This window comes from Piliocolobus tephrosceles, chromosome 7 (genome assembly GCF_002776525.5).
Source record: "Piliocolobus tephrosceles isolate RC106 chromosome 7, ASM277652v3, whole genome shotgun sequence".
In the NCBI taxonomy this organism is placed as follows: Eukaryota; Metazoa; Chordata; class Mammalia; order Primates; family Cercopithecidae; genus Piliocolobus; species Piliocolobus tephrosceles.
The window spans coordinates 69185735-69202024 of record NC_045440.1 but is presented as its reverse complement, the minus strand read 5'-3'; the positions used below and the strand labels follow the sequence as shown (position 1 = coordinate 69202024).

Sequence of the window (16290 nt, the reverse complement as noted above, 5' to 3'; positions counted from 1 at the left end):
CATGCTGCATAGGGCCTGAAAACTAGAATGTGGCCATCTCAAGTCAAAATGGATTTTCCCAGATGGCGAAGCTGCTGCCTTCAATGACCTTTCTTTCTTTTCTGCCTCTATAACCTGATCCATGAAAACCCAATTCAAACATCACTTTCTCCATGAAGAGTTCCCATGTCTAACCATCTCAAAGATCTATTCTCCCTCTGAATCCTACTCTTTAGCTGCAACTTTCCTACATTTATGTTTTCTTGTTCTTGAGTTGTGTGTGTTGTATGCGTGTGTATTTTTATCATTATGTTATTTTATGTTAACATTTTTTTGAAATTTTTTTGCTTGCTCTTCATGTTTTATGTCTCTGACATGAACACTTTCTATTACACAGCCAATAGCACGGACTGCAATCCTTTGCATGGATTCAGTGCCAAGTAAATTTGAATAAGTAAACACTATCCTCGAAATCAAACCGACCTAATGTAGGTGATGGGTTGATGGGTGCAGCAAACCACCATGGCACATGTATACCTGTGTAACAAAACTGCATATTCTGCTCATGTACCCCAGAACTTAAAGTATGATAAAAGTAAATAAATAGAAGAAGAGACTGTCTCATGACAGACTAGTTCCCTACTTAGATTAAAACAAGGACTAAAATTCTGTCCTATTATTTCCATTTACTTGATTCTGTTTCCTTGTGGCAATGGAGAGGCGACAGCATACGATTATGAAGAGGGACTTGACTCAGGGATTCCCACTCACACTTTGAGTCTAAGTCTGATGTATTTATATGCCTATCTTGGCTGCCCCAGACAGACCACAGTTGCCTAAGATAAACCAACCGAAAAGAACCCATCAAATATTTCCCTTTACATTTTCTGGAATAGCACATTGTGTGAGCTCCTGGACCACAACTTTGCCAGGAGTTAGAAAGCAGTTGCAACTCCAAGCAGCATCTAGCTCACAACACTCGGGATGCAGGGATTGGAACCACTGAATAGTGGACTGTCTATCAAAGGCAGTGAGAAAACCAGTTTTGTGAGCTAGTTAAGTCAGCTCCTACTAAACAAATTCCTCTAGTGAACAAAATGAATGTGCATTTTTACCTATAATGCAAGTATGTTAATATAAACGCAAGTATGATAAGATTTTGGGTCACAATGATATAAACGTGGGATTGCCTTCATGTGTATGACTAAACAGTCACTGAAAATACAAAAATTAAAACCAGAAAACATCCAAAATCTTATTCCATATACACCCGAGTCTTTCGAATGTTTCCAGTTTTAATTTTGTGAAGCCAAAATGTCAACAAAAACCATCAAATAAAGTGCGATCTAACGAAGAGGCAAGCAAGGCGGGAGGGTCACATACCGATGCACACCGCTGCTGCACATGAGGATGTGGCAGGCACCTAGCCTGGTGCACAGCTCCGAGGAAACTGACAGCAGTCCAACCCCAGAGGCACTGCACGCTGTGTTTGCACAGGCAGCTGTGCGCTTGGATCTGATAAACGAGGCTACCAGTCGGTAAAGTTCATCCAAAGCGTTGAGAGGCCTCATTAGCTGCAGAAAAAAAAGTGATGAACGTCAAGTTCAGCATGTTTAGTAAAATCATTTTAGATGGGTTAAAATTCATAGTTGGTATAGCTGTTAAAGAATAGTCTAAAATATTATTTTGTTTTGGTGGTAGCGGAATTAAAGACTACAAATATTTATAATTACTCATTGCTCAAGAACAACAGCAGAAAAATTAAATAAGGGAGATGCTTAAATAAAAAAGCACCAATAAATATAATCATCTGTTTTTACCTTATCTACATAGGCAGCTTTGGATGTGGAGTTTGGTGGTGAATTTGACTTGTCCAAGTAGAATGCCCTGTAAGAATCCAAGGAATAAGTTATCATTTGTTGTTAGACAAAGACATAACATGCATGAAGATGTTCAAGAATCACTGACTTCCTTTTAAAAACAAGTGAATAAACAAAAGCATTGAACATTAGAAGGTTGGGGTTGCAAAAATGTCAACCATTTAAAACAGATGGTTAAAATTCCATTTAAAATAGACCCCGTGGTAACGGGGTCTATTACAGATTGTGCAGCCTTGGAGAGATCACTTGTCTATGCTCACATTTCTCATTTGTAATTTTAGGAAAGCATTAGCTTCTACTTCATAAGACTGCCAAAATTAAATGAGTTAATGCAGATAAAATATGCAGAACAGTGCACAGCACAGAATAAGTGCTTATTAATATTTATAATGATCAATATTATTAAAAAGTTGAAGAAATATATTTTTGTGACTATTGAAGAACATTATCCAATTTTCATTTATTGTGAGAAAGATTATGGAACAAGTGCTTATAAAAACCTAACTTTAAACAAAACACTGAGGTGATTCTTTCCAGCACCAAGTTATGCTCCGATTAGAGGTGAAACTCTCTCTGAGGGTTCAGTGGCTCTTCTTTGTTACCAGGATATAATATGGTAATGACTATTTCAACACACAAAGTGGAATCCTAGTGGCCTAATACACTTTGTGCAAAAAAACAAAGGACACACTGCAAAGGATATCATCTCTTTTTTATGGCTGTATAGTGTTCCATGCCATTTTGTGTATTAAAATAGCCATTATAATATCCAAAGTGGAATCCTAGTGGCCTGCAATAATTACAGCAATTTCCAAAGAATTATTGCTGTGTTTGCTTGGTTTGTGGCTCAATGCTAAACAAGAATTTTAAGGGAATGATCTATGAAGATAAAATAGTTACATTTTATTTGACTTAGTATCTTTTTTTTTTTTTTTAGTGATGGTAAAATGTATACAGTAAAACACAAAATTTAGCATTTTAACCATTCTTTTAATTTAGTTTATTTTTAGATTCATGTTTTTTACATGGATATATTACATAATGATGGGATTTGGGCTTCTACTGTGCCCATCATTCAAATAGTGACCACTGTACCCAAGAGGCAAGTTTTCAACCCTCATCCCCTTCCCAACCTCTCCACAAGTGGGAAGAGGTTGGGAAGGGGGTTGTGGAAAGTGTCTGTTGCTTCCATCTCTGTGTAAGTGGGAACATACGGTAGTTAATTTTCTGTGTCTGAGTTATTTCAGTTAGGGTAATGCCTCCAACTCCATCCATGTTGCTACAGGGGACATAATCTCGGTGTTTTTTATAGCTGCATATTATGCCGTTTTAAAATTCTCAAGTGTACAGTTCAATGTCATTAAATACATTCAAATGAACCATCCAGTATCTAGTATCTATTTTTGATGAGGTGACAAACTTCACATTTCTAGAATGTGACATTTTAACGTTGGTAGAACAAAATAAGTCCCTATTAGAGTGAGTTGCCATATTAGATATTCAAATAAAATCTGATTATATTGCTGTTTCGGAGCATCTGCAGGACTTCAAAGTGTTGGCAAATTATTATCAAATTCACAGTATAATTGGGCAAAATCAGTGAGGGACAACTCTACACCCTCCGTGGGTTTTTTGAGTCCCACTGAACATATGTGTTCACACCCACACAGAATGATATTCCCATTACTAGCAATAGTGTTTTGTCTTTTAAAAATAAAGTAACATGGATTAGTCAAACTCTACACTTTAACTTACGAATGCTTTAGCTCTAAAGACTAACTTCCAAAATGACAATTATGCTCATCCTTATTGAGAAGCAGTTTCTTCTTGTCTAAAACACATATTAAACCCTCCTAAAAAAGTTTCGTAAACAACTCAGCATCCAAGATTGGCTGTTATTCATTATAACTCACTATGCATTCCTAAGACATTTCCAGGTACCATCTGCAGTTCCCTCAGCCTGAGCACATAACACTGATGGGAGTGTGGGGGCTACAGCAACCCCAGGCAGCAACCCTCTAGACTGGGTCATGGTGACATGAGACACTGCAAAGTGGAACATCCATCAAGTGCCATGAAAATACAGCTCTATCTAGCTGAGTGAATTAGTGTCTACTAAAAGCACTAGATCGAGAGCAAAATAAGACCGAACGGTTATTTCCATGACTAAAATCAAAGGCCTCATTTGAGACATCATTTGAAAATTTTCAAGACTTTCCCCAGTATCTAAAAGAGAGATAATTCAAAAAGAGTGCTGTCATCATAAGAGGAAATGAGCTTGAATTTTGTGAGGTACAAAAGCATGCAATGGGGTAGGAGCTGGGGCAGAGTGAATGAACAAGTTAGGCCACAAAGGTAGACCCCAGGACTTTACAGGCCTTGATAAGCAAGTTTTACCCTAAGCAAGTTGGGAGCCACAGAGGTAAATGGCCATGGAACTTGCCTCATTGCCAGAAGACTGGATGTTTTAAATATTATTGCTATGTCCAACAATGCATGTTCTACTGAAAAGTCTGTGTGTCCTTTCATTTCAATTGTACAGGTACTTATGTAGGATTAAACTGTGAAAACCCACTTATGCTCCACGCTTTAACGAGTATGAGCATTTTGCTCTTTTGCTTCACCTTTTAAATAATAAAATATTACAGATACAGTGAAAGCCTCCTGTTCACCTACTCTTATTTCATTTCTGCCACTAAAATGTAAACTCCCCCCCCACTAGAATGCAAGTCCTCTAGTAGATATGGATTTATTTATTTTTATTCATTTCTGCATTTCTAGCACCTGTAATAATATGTGGAACACAGTACGATCTTAATAAATATTTGTAAATAAATAATAATTTGACATTTTTGTTTCTTTATGGATGACTGATACGGTTTGGTTGTGTCCCCACCCAAATCTCACCTTGAATTGTTATAATCCTCATGTGTCATGGGTGGGACCAGATGGAGATAATTGAATTATGGGGGCTGTTTCCCCCATACTGTTCTCGTGGTGGTAAGTCTCAAGAGATCTTATGGTTTTGTATGTGGGAGTTCCCTTGCAAAAGTCTCTTGCCTGCCTTCAGGTAAGATGTGACTTTGCTCTTCAGCCATGAATATGAGGCCTCCCCAGCCATGTGGAACTGTGAGTCCATTAAACCTTTTCCTTTATAAACTGTCCAGTCTCAAGTATGTCTTTATTAGCAACATGAGAACAGACTAATACAATGGCATTCCTTTGGGCATCCAAAATAGACTTTGCCAGGCTGTTTCAATATATTAAATATTCTGGGGAAAACTCATTTTAATGGTCCATTTTGTTGGCTGTCTTTCTTACTGTTAGGTCTCCTCATGCGCTTTGGAATTAGGTTTTGTAAGTTCATTTGAAGTGGGATGATTTTTAAATTATTTTTATTTAGTTTTTTTTTGATATAGCTCCATCCCCTCTCTCTCTCATTATCCTTCTCTTAAAAATGGTTTTGTGCCCAGGATCACACATTTGTAAGCAGTTTTATATCTGATCTGACTATGACATTGTTTTGACATCTGGATTATCACCAGTCATGTCCCTGAACTAGTGAGGGATTTGGTTTAGTTTGGTTCAGTGGTTTAGGGCCATGCCTAAAACGACTTCCTCTTCCCATCTTAAACACCAAGCTTCACAAAAGCTCCTCTCAAGCAATAGTGACCAGCAGATTTTTCATCCTTCATTCAGAAGTGGAGTCCTCTACTACCTGGTTTCAAAGTGAGGCTGGCTCTGGATTTCCACCTAGTGTACAATAACCTTCATGTCCCATTGCCCTGCAGACGCTGTCCCAGCCCCTCTGTCCACCTCCGGAGTCCAGCAGGCCAGAGGCCTCAGCGTAGCCCACAACTCATCACTTGCATTTCATTTCCATTCTTGGGCCACGGAGATAACAAACTGTTTTTGAGCCCAGCTGTGACTTTTGCATTTTCTGTCCTCATATTTTATCTAGCATTTGTTACATGCTTGGGACAGAGGCGGCATCTCAAAGCTGGAACCCACAGAAGTACCTTGATCAGATGTCCTCATGCCCTTTCTCAAGCAAACTTGGTAGAAAAAGCAATGTGGTAAAAAATAGTACACAAGTCACAGTCAAATTATTTAGCCTCTCAAAGTGTCAGTTTTCTTATTTTCAAAATGGATATTAGAATTATCTGACATAGCATGGTGTTGAAGATTAAATTAATGCATATGAAATGATCACTAGTGTGATAGGCATATAGGACTCATTCAATAGACAATAATAACTATTATTCAAGTACATGCAGTGGGAAGCATCTCTGGACAATTTTTAGCTATGATAAGGCATAATATTAAGGTCGAAGGCTTCCTGCTTTCTGTGGAGGTAATCTGAAATACTTTATGACATATGTTAAGAAATAAACATTAAGTTGGATATGTGGAATCTATGTAATTTCATGATCAGTGTACAAGCAGAATTTAGGCCTAAAAAGAAAAGAATGTTTTTCAGAGTAAAGGAAAGAAGACTATAATTTAAACAGCTTAACTGGGTGCGGCTCTTCTAAACCTTGAATTATCTGGGAAGAAAACTATTCTGTAAAAGTAGCCCATAGCTCATTAGTACCACCTAAGGGAAGCATTGCTACAGAAACAGCTGGTAGAATGGAAGCACTCTCTTCTTTCTGAAAAAAATGTTCCTTTAAAAAAAAAAAATGTTGTCATTGATTCAGCCAGTTAAGAGCTGTTTAGATCATGCTGATCTGATTTTGCTACATTCACTTAAATTGACTTGATACAAGTTTTCAACTATTCAACGGTGCAAATGTTTAAAGGAAAAAAATAAGTTAGAGAAATAACTTTTAAAGGTTTAAAATGTAGCCCACATCAAGTGAAACTTTATTTAGCAACAATCTGCCTTTTTAAAACTGTTATAGGCTGGGCACCGTGGCTCACACCTGTAATCCCAGCACTTTGGAAGGTCGAGATGGGCAGATCACGAGGTCAGGAGTTCAAAACCAACTTGACCAACATGGTGAAACCCCGTCTCTACTAAAAATACAAAAATTAGCCAGGCATGGAGGCGAATGCCTGTAATCCCAGCTATTCAGGAGGCTGAGGCACGAGAAATGCTTGAACCTGGGAGGCAGAGGTTGCTGTGAGCTGAGATAGCGCCACTGCATTCCAGCCTGGCAACAGAGCAAGACTCCATCTCAAAACAAAACAAAACAAAACAAAGAAACCCCCAGCTATATAGCAGAACTAAGATAGAAAATATCCAATGTTTTTAAAACATTTTTCACACATTTTTTTAAACATTTAAAATACTCATAGAAGACAAAGGTTTACTGAAAATGTAGAATTACATTTTGTGTTGGCTCATACAGACTTGTGCTAGTAGTTAAGATTTGTTAATCCATGATAATAAAAAGCAACAAAATATTATCAACCATATCTATGAACGGATGAAGTGCAGAGAAATAACCAGAAAATAAAGCCACTTTGATACTCCTATGTAATATAATTAGCCAATATATTTTTAATTCAATTTTTTAAAAAAATAAGAATTTCTACTTGAGGCTACAACTAATTTCAGGTATTCCTCATCCGAAAAAATTGTTCAGATATTTTACAATCATAATGTTTACAGGTATTTGTAGAACATGAGTATCTTTCAGAATTTGACAAACTGTGGATGGGACATAAATTTCCAAAGCACTTTCCTTAATTAAAAAAGTCTTGCAATGCCCCTTAATCAAATTTTATGGGAAAAGTTAATGGCAAAATTTGATGAATGCCAAAACTAACCATATTTTATTATGCTTCTGAGGTTAGTAAGAATGACATCATGGTCCTTTGTCTGAGTATACAAAATCTTATTAAGACATTTGAAAGTATGGCTACTATTTTATATGGGCTGCACAGTAAGTTTCCTTTCGTGCTGGCATATAGCAGGCTTCATTGTCATAACTTCGTCAGTTAACTCTGCCATGTAAAATGAATATATTATGACACTATTTTTTCGGCCGGGCGCGGTGGCTCAAGCCTGTAATCCCAGCACTTTGGGAGGCCGAGACGGGTGGATCACGAGGTCAGGAGATTGAGACCATCCGGGCTAACATGGTGAAACCCCGTCTCTACTAAAAAATACAAAAAACAAAAAAAAAGTGACACTATTTTTTTTTCATTTAGTCCCTATAGGATAAAATACCAATGAGAGAGGTGGTAAAACGTAAGTTATAGTAAGCAGTGGTATAAATATATCCAGTCAAGTAACTACAATGAAACAAATCTTGTCATTTATTGCATACCATCTAATCCAGAAGACAAATACACAGGTATTTATAAAGCAAGGCAGGGAAGTGACAGGTGAGTTTAAAGGTATAAAGAGTCATTGGGTCTACAGAAGGAAGGCCTCATAAGAATATGGCATAGGAGTTAGACTTTGATGCATGGGAAGAATTCTGACAGGTCAAACTGGGAAAGCTGTATTTCAAGTGGAAGCAATGCCCTAAACAACAGAGCAGGTACACAATGAGCAGAGCCAATGTGACTGAAGACTGGGTTCATGTAAGGTAGAGAGAGAGAGAAGGCTGGCTAAGTAGGCTGAATCCACATCATAAGGAAATTAAATATCAAACCAAAGATTTGTAATTAACTTGGTAAGCAATGGAGAAGCACTACAAAATTAACACTTAGCTATCAGCAGAAAAAGGAAAAACAAAAGGATGAATGGGAGGAAATACATGACTCATCAAATATGAAAATTTAGAGAACTGAATGCTGCAAGAGACCCTAAAAAGGAACAAATCATTCAGCATTCAAAACAAGACTCTGGTGATATAAATAGGGAATTGATGTTTGCCATGAGAGAGTAAAGGAGTCTGAGGAATGCTGAGATTGGTTTAGACAGTTATGTAAGTCAACACACTAATTTAAGAATTAGGAAAGTGCTTTATCAAGTGGGTAAGTAATGAGAATCCTAGCTCAACAGGGTTAAGTTGGTGCTCCAGGGATGTTCACTTTTTCACACAAGGAAAGACAATGCAATTGCCTTATTTAAAATATTTAAACCAATTTATTTTGTCAAAGGAAATAGACAGAGGTTAAATCAATGACAAAAGTGGCATTCTTCTCATCTGGCAAACTTTTTCCCCCCTTTTCTGGGCATGGTGGAGAATATCCAATTCTTAAGAGAGATGATTAAGGCCTAAGAGCCTCGTGCTTTGTAAATGAGGAGGAACTACAGTATTCAGCCCAGATTTCTGCTATATGCTTGCTTCTTCTCTAGATCATTGCTTATGAGATATTCTCTATATTTATAATCATTTACAGAAAGTTCTCACTTAGTCAGACAGATATATACTTCCTCTAATATTGCTTCCTACCCCAAAATGTTCTAAACCATATTAGGTTGCTTTTATGCATTTTACAAGTATTTTCGATTTGATCAAGTACTCTGCATTTCAGAAAAGAATGGTAACAGTGTTTGATCAATTACAGATATCATTTATAGACATGATTAGATATGCCATTATTATAATGGTACAGCAGTTGACTACAGGTGTGACTGGGTATCTCTATGAGTTTCATTGTTAAACCGAATTTAACTACCACAGCACCTAAATTAGGAAAATATAAATCCATAGAAAATCTCATAAAGATACATTGATCTCTTGTATAAATGAAAATCTCCAGACAGGTTCAACCTGTGGCCACATACGGTTAAAGAATACACGATGATGAGTGGGAAGGTGGGAGAATATTAATTTGCACCTCTATCCCATGTACCTTCCCTGTGCCCATAAGCATTAGCATTGACTTCTCTGGGATGCATTTTACTTAAAGTTACATGAAGAGAAATTCTGAATAATGAGATAGTCTTCTATTTGCCTGGATGTCTTTTGGCCTGTCAAAAATGGAGCACCTAAGGTCGCAGTTGTCATTGAACAATTAATAGCTTCATTTCTACTTGAGTGTTAAAAAAAATCCTGCTAGAATATTAACAAGACAAGACAATAAGTGACTACAGAAAGTAAGACTTTACCATATTTTTTAAAAAAGCATTTCCCTGACTTCTTTTATACCCTGAAAAAGTAATGGTGGTGTGAGAGGTAGTGGAGACACACCTCTCTACTCTTCACTGCTGTCAATACTCTCCTTTCTTTGAGAAGCCTCCATTAGTGACCTGACCAGGCTGAAATCCTATTTTCTGCTTTCCAAATGTTCCATCACTCCACTTTGATTTTTGCTCCCTCTTTTATGATTCTGCTAAGGTGACATTCCTTCTCCTGCTCCTGTGATATGTACATATCACTGCGGATGCCACCTACTGTTAAAATACTGCATATACACATATTTTCCAATGGCAACACCATGTCTTGCCATGAGGGAATATTATCTCCATGGAAATGGACAGGAAAAGAAGTAAATCTTTTCGAAACGTCTCATACCTAGGAAAAACATTAAAGTCAAGTTATATACAAAAACATCAAAGTCAAGTCAATTATTTCAAAATAATTCTATTTAATTTGATAATTATGTTTCAAGACAATTCTGCATCTTCATACCAAAGAATAACTTTTTAGGTTTAAAATCATAAAATTCTTACAAAGACACTATGAATAGCAAGTTGATGGGGTGACTCTTTTTCTACCACGTCCTTTCTCTGTATACCCTATTTAACTCCAATCTACCTTTAAAATTACCTTTGTAAAGCATAAATGTAATCATTTCATTACCTTGCTTTGATATCATTTAAATTTCTCCAGTGCCCAAAGCCTCACATTTTAGCCAAGCATTCAAGGGCCTTCCTAATTGTTTACCAGCAAACTTCCCATTCCGTCTCTCAACACCATGCCTTGCCATGTCCTTGCTCGAGTTCTCCCAACACACCATCCACATGTAAGTTTTCCCACCTTTCTGCATATGGTTCTCTCCTGCCTGGAATTCCCTCTCACCTCCTTCTGCTTGGCAAAACTCTACTGATTCTTCAAAACTTAGCTCAAATGTGACATCTTGAGAACTTCTCCACTGAAACAAATTTATCCTGCTCTATTATACTGAGTTGCACTCATCCTGTTCCTTGTGCTAAATTATGCACTCTCAGTGGGCAGAGACCCATTTTTTAAATTTGTAATCTCATAATGTAAGAGAATGAGTGTGAAACATGGCATGTACCTAATACTTCTTAATGTAGTATTGAACTGAATCGAACTTTGTTTCATGAGAGCTAGAAAGGGTTGAAGTTACTATATTAATACTATGAAACAACTATATATGTATATGATCTAACAGAGGAAAAAATGTATTACAAAGTTTAATTTTAAAGACATAAAATAATCATGCACATTTTTAAGACGATTCTTTATATGCAGGAGGAATTCTTCTTAAGCTTATAAATATTAGCTACAACTCCATGAACATTGAAACACAATACTTAAAGTATTTAACAATCATCAGAACTTAAAATTAGAGAGTGAGGATGCTTACCAATCTCTCCTTCAGTAAGAGACAACTATAGTCAAGAGAAAAATATTCTCAGGGTCTCTTGCAAGTCACACAGTAACTGTGATGACAATAGCACCATTTTACCTACAAATTACTCTAGCAAGAAATGACACAGCAAAATTCTTGTTCAGTTCTAACTAAGAAAAGACTAAACATAGTTGCATGCTATTATACTGAGATTTTAAGTGTCTGACTCTTGGCTTATATACTTTTGCACTAGAATCTATAAGAGGCTGAGCTTTCCTTTATTTGGCAAAATTCAAGGTCCTTAAGTACAGTACCTAACACATAGTAAGTCCCTCAGTGTTGCTTATTATTATTATTCATTCTTCCAGAACCATCTTCCACATCACCTCCTCACTCAAACTTTGTATCTTTCAAGTTAGCAGCTTTTCCCTATACCCTAGCACCAGGCATATACCTTAACTTCAGTATCTGCTGCTTCAGTATTGCTATGCCTTAAGGATTTGTTTATATGTTTCTTTCCCCACTAAACCATAAATACCTTGAAAACAGAGACAATGTACAGTTTCTCTTTTACCCCATCACACAGCACCAGGCACACAGTGAGTTATCAACATATTTTGGTTGAATAAATAAATGTATAATTAATTTTCAAAATTTATTGATGAATAATAGCTCCAAACCATTTCCGAGGACAATGTGTTTTCTTTCAAGTAAGATTTCATATCAAAAATACTGAAAATTATCCATCACGGATGGTAGCTGATGCTCAAGAAAAAATCCTGCCAAGCATAACAAATTTTCTCCATCACAAAACATACATCCCCTTTCACTATTTCTCTCATAAACTGTAGTTATAATAGGAAAAAGATAGCTGACTGAGAAAGACAAACCAGGTCTTTTTTACCCTATTTTACCCTATTTTAAACTTCCAAAGTGCTTAATTCAAACCAGCTGAAGCAGTATAGAATTGTCACCATCTTCTAAGATATTAAGGCAGACAATTCAGGAATGAGTCTCATCTTATAAATAGCTGTAGACATCTGCTACAGAGGGAAGGCCAGGAAAATGGAATATGGCTAGAATTATAGATATACAGACATTAGAAAGATGTCACTAGCAGTATTTAGAGACATTGTGAATACAGTAAGAGAAATATATCAAATAATTGAAACTTCCTCTTGATACCTGTTTGGTAACTTCACTCCTCACATGAATAGACAGATCAAACGTGAATCTTAAGGGAATAGTTGGAATCGAACATACTCTGCATGAGGACAGGGACTTTGTCATGTTTATCGCCACAAGCTCAACACCTAGGAAACTGCCTGACAGAGAGAAGTTGCTCAGTAAATATTGTTAATGAATCAAAATTAAGTAATTTAAAGACAAAATGAAAATTAATAATGAATAACAAGGGACAATCTCATGCAATACTGAGTCTTCCCTGCAAAGAAATGTAAGCTTGACCAAATTCATTCTAGTTAAGAAATAAATATTCATTCACTCCATGCCCCTTCTGGACATAGTCCAATAACTCCTCTCCTTTTCCATTCAAAATTTATCCTGAAGAAGTCCAGTCTGCTAATCCCACTTCCAAATCTTCAACCCACTCTCCTCAGCTGACTGTCATCCTATGAGAACCATTCCCTCTAAGGATGCCAATGACTGCATTGGCCCAATCCAGTGGATACTTTCTAGATATCATGTCCTGAATCTCTTCTTAAATGTAGCACCCACTCCTTCAAATTCTCTATTCTCTTGCCCTTTTGACTTTGCCCTGGCGCCTTGTTGGTGCTCACATACTTTCCCTGCTTTACCTACTCTGTGTCCTCTTCACTGCCCATCCCATAAGCATCTGTTTTCTTGGGTTCTGCTTGCCTCACTATTCACACTTTGAAACTTTTCCCAGGCCATCTTGCTTTCCTCTCAGGGACCCTAATCTGTAAACTCATAACTCTGAACTCCAGATCTGTGTATTTACTTATTTGTTCATAAACAAATAATTCATAAATCAGGCAGTGCCAAGTGCTAGGGATAAAAAGGTAAAAATAAGAAAATATTCATCTGTAGAGAACCAATGGTGTGGTTTAGAAAAAAGGAAAATAAAGATATAATTATAATCCAGTGTGGTGAGTGATCTACAAAGGTTCAGCAGAGTGCTGGAAAAACACACCAGGACAAGGACGTATTAGAGAGGCAAAGTGAATGCAGAGTCTTTAAGACATAAGGAGAATCTTAAGGGTGAGAAAAGGAATGTCCCATTTTGATCATGGAATTTAAGTCTGGAAAGGTATTTAATTCCCTGAAAAGAGGTGGAGGTATCAGCAATAGAAATAGCAGTTGGGAGATTACTCAGCAGATATGAATAATAGTTGAATGAAAGAAAGAATTGATGAAAGAAGAAAACAGAGGAGGAGAAAATAGACAAAAGATGGGAAGAGGTAAAAGAGAGAGAATCTTATCATTGATTCCGCCAGCAGTGAGGAGGTAAACGATGTGAAAATTAAGAGAACTTTTTTCACTTGTTCTTATCGTTGATAAACTACTGTAAAATCTGTCTAACCTTCCTGAAACCCTGTGGCATTCAACAATAGAAACATGAGAATAACAAAAAATACCAATCCCACATTATGAATTCTGGACATAAGGATGTGTTCTTAACACTTTCATTCAATTATTTCAACAAATATATTTTGAGCATCTATTAAAGTACAAAGCAATATTCTGTAGAACAACAGACAAGGGACAAAGCTCCTTCCTGCAGGAAATATGCATCTAGTACTCAGGAGGCAGGGGCGTGTCCTTCTTTGCCTGACAAGTGTTGGATGAACCCAACTTGTGCAGTCTTTCCTTTATGGGAAAACAGAAACTGCTAACACTGGCTCTTTCTGCACCTGCTTTTCTACTATAGTGTGACCCTTTCCCCAGTGTTGTTTTCAATGACACTTTTTTGCCTGGGCATAAAGCAGACTTGTTCTCCCTCTTTCAGAATCTGCTCTCAGCTCAATTTACAATTTCCTTCCCTGTGTAAAGAACACACACAGATATATCACAGGCCAAAGCTACATCTCTCAGCAGCATTAAAAAAATCCCAACCTATGTCCCCTAGCTCAGTGTCACTCAAAATGTAGCTTGCAGACTTCAGTAAAGAAGTTGTGAGAATTTAGAAATTAGATTTCTAAAAAAGTCTAAAATTGAATTTAAAAACTAGATTTGGTCAATGCAAACTGTATAACAGTTTATACTGCCCTGATATGCAAACACCCAAAAGTCTTTGTCTTATTCACCAGAGTAGAGACTAGAGCAGCAAGTCACACGTGGTTGCATGATCATCGTGCACAGTAGGGCCACATCACAAGAAGTGATGTTTGTTAATTATAACCAAAAGTGTATAAAAACTGCAAACAAACATAAGTAGCCATCTTCATTTAAAATATGTCATCTCTGCAATATTTTAATTTTTAATCAGACTTTAAAAAATGATAGTTTAACATTATTAACTAAATTAGAGAAATAAAATTGACATTGTTTTCATATGTAATTTACTGACTGCAATACAACTTCACTGGGTTTTCATTGAGAAATTGCTTTGAAAACCCTTCCTTATTACTCTAAACATATCTCTATGAGATTTGTTTTCTTCTACTAAGAGCATTATTAAAGCAAACACAAGAGTTTAAATGTCCACTTTTCCCTGTAAACTATGTTGTCATTCCAACCTGGATTAGATATACTAACAAGCAAGAAACTAGCTATTAGTTTCTCATATTAAAAACTTTAAATATTGGCATACGCAGTGTTTATTAAAATAAATGGAAAGAGCTTCCACACAGCAAAAGAAATGATCATCAGAGCAAACAGACAACCTACAAAATGGAAGAAAAATTTTGCAATCTATCCATCTGCCAATGGTCTAATATTCAGAGTCTACAAGGAACTTCAACAAATTTAAAAGAAAAAAAACAAGCAACCCCATTAAAAAATGGGCAAAGGACATGAACAGATAGTTCTCAAAATAAGACATACATATGGCCAACAAGCCTATGAAAAAAAGCTGAACATCACTGACCGTTAGAGAAATGCAAATCAAAACCACAATGAGATATCATCTCACACCAGTCAAAATGGCAATTATTAAAAAGTCAAAAAACAACAGATGCTGACGAGGTTGCAGAGAAAAGGAAATGCTTTTATACTGTTAGTGGGAGTGCAAATTAGTTCAACCATTGTGGAAGACAGTGCAGCAATTCCTCATAGACCTAGAGGCAGAAATACCGTTTGACCCAGCAATCCCATTACTGCGTATATACCCAAAGGTGTTATAAAGATACATGCACACATATGTTCATTGCAGCACTGTTCACAATAGCAAAGACATGGAATCAACTCAAATGCCCATCAATGATAGACTGGATAAAGAAAATGTGGTACTTATAAGCCATGAAATACTATGCAGCCATAAAGAGGAATGAGATTATGTCCTTTGCAGGGACATGGATGATGCTGGAAGCCATTAGCCCCAGCAAACTAATGCCAGAACAGAAAACAAAACACTGCATATTCTCACTTATAAGTGGAAGTTAAATGCTGAGAACACATAGAGCAAGAGGTGGGGGGGGAACAACACACATTGGAGCCTGTTGTATGGTGTTGTGGGAGGGAGAACAGCAGGAAGAATAGCTAATGGATCCTGGCCTTAATACCTAGGTGATGGGATGATCTGTACAGCAAACCACCATGGTACACATTTACCTATGTAACAAACCTGCACATCCTGCACATATATCCCAGAACTTAAAATAAAAGTTGAAGGAAAAAAAAGTACATGGAAAGATGTTAAGCTTGGGGAATTACTATTTCATTCACAATTTTTTTTTTTAAGAGACAGGGCCTTACTGTGTCATTCAGGCTGGAGTGCAGTGATGCAATCTTAGCTCATTATAACCTCAAACTCCTGGGCTCAGGTGATCCTTCCACCTCACCCACC

At 36.9% G+C, this 16290-nt stretch overlaps 1 protein-coding gene across 1 annotated transcript in view; it reads right to left on the bottom strand.

Annotated features, from left to right (window-relative positions):
* The window catches only part of PREX2 (phosphatidylinositol-3,4,5-trisphosphate dependent Rac exchange factor 2), a 286976-nt gene that overhangs the window by 47112 nt on the left and 223574 nt on the right, over positions 1–16290 (bottom strand). Inside the window, exons 36-37 of the mRNA XM_023222397.3 lie at positions 1800–1866; positions 1363–1553 (exon numbers count right to left, since the gene is read on the bottom strand). Coding sequence (XP_023078165.1) covers positions 1363–1553; positions 1800–1866 — 258 coding nt within the window. The remainder of the gene's footprint in view (positions 1–1362; positions 1554–1799; positions 1867–16290) is intronic.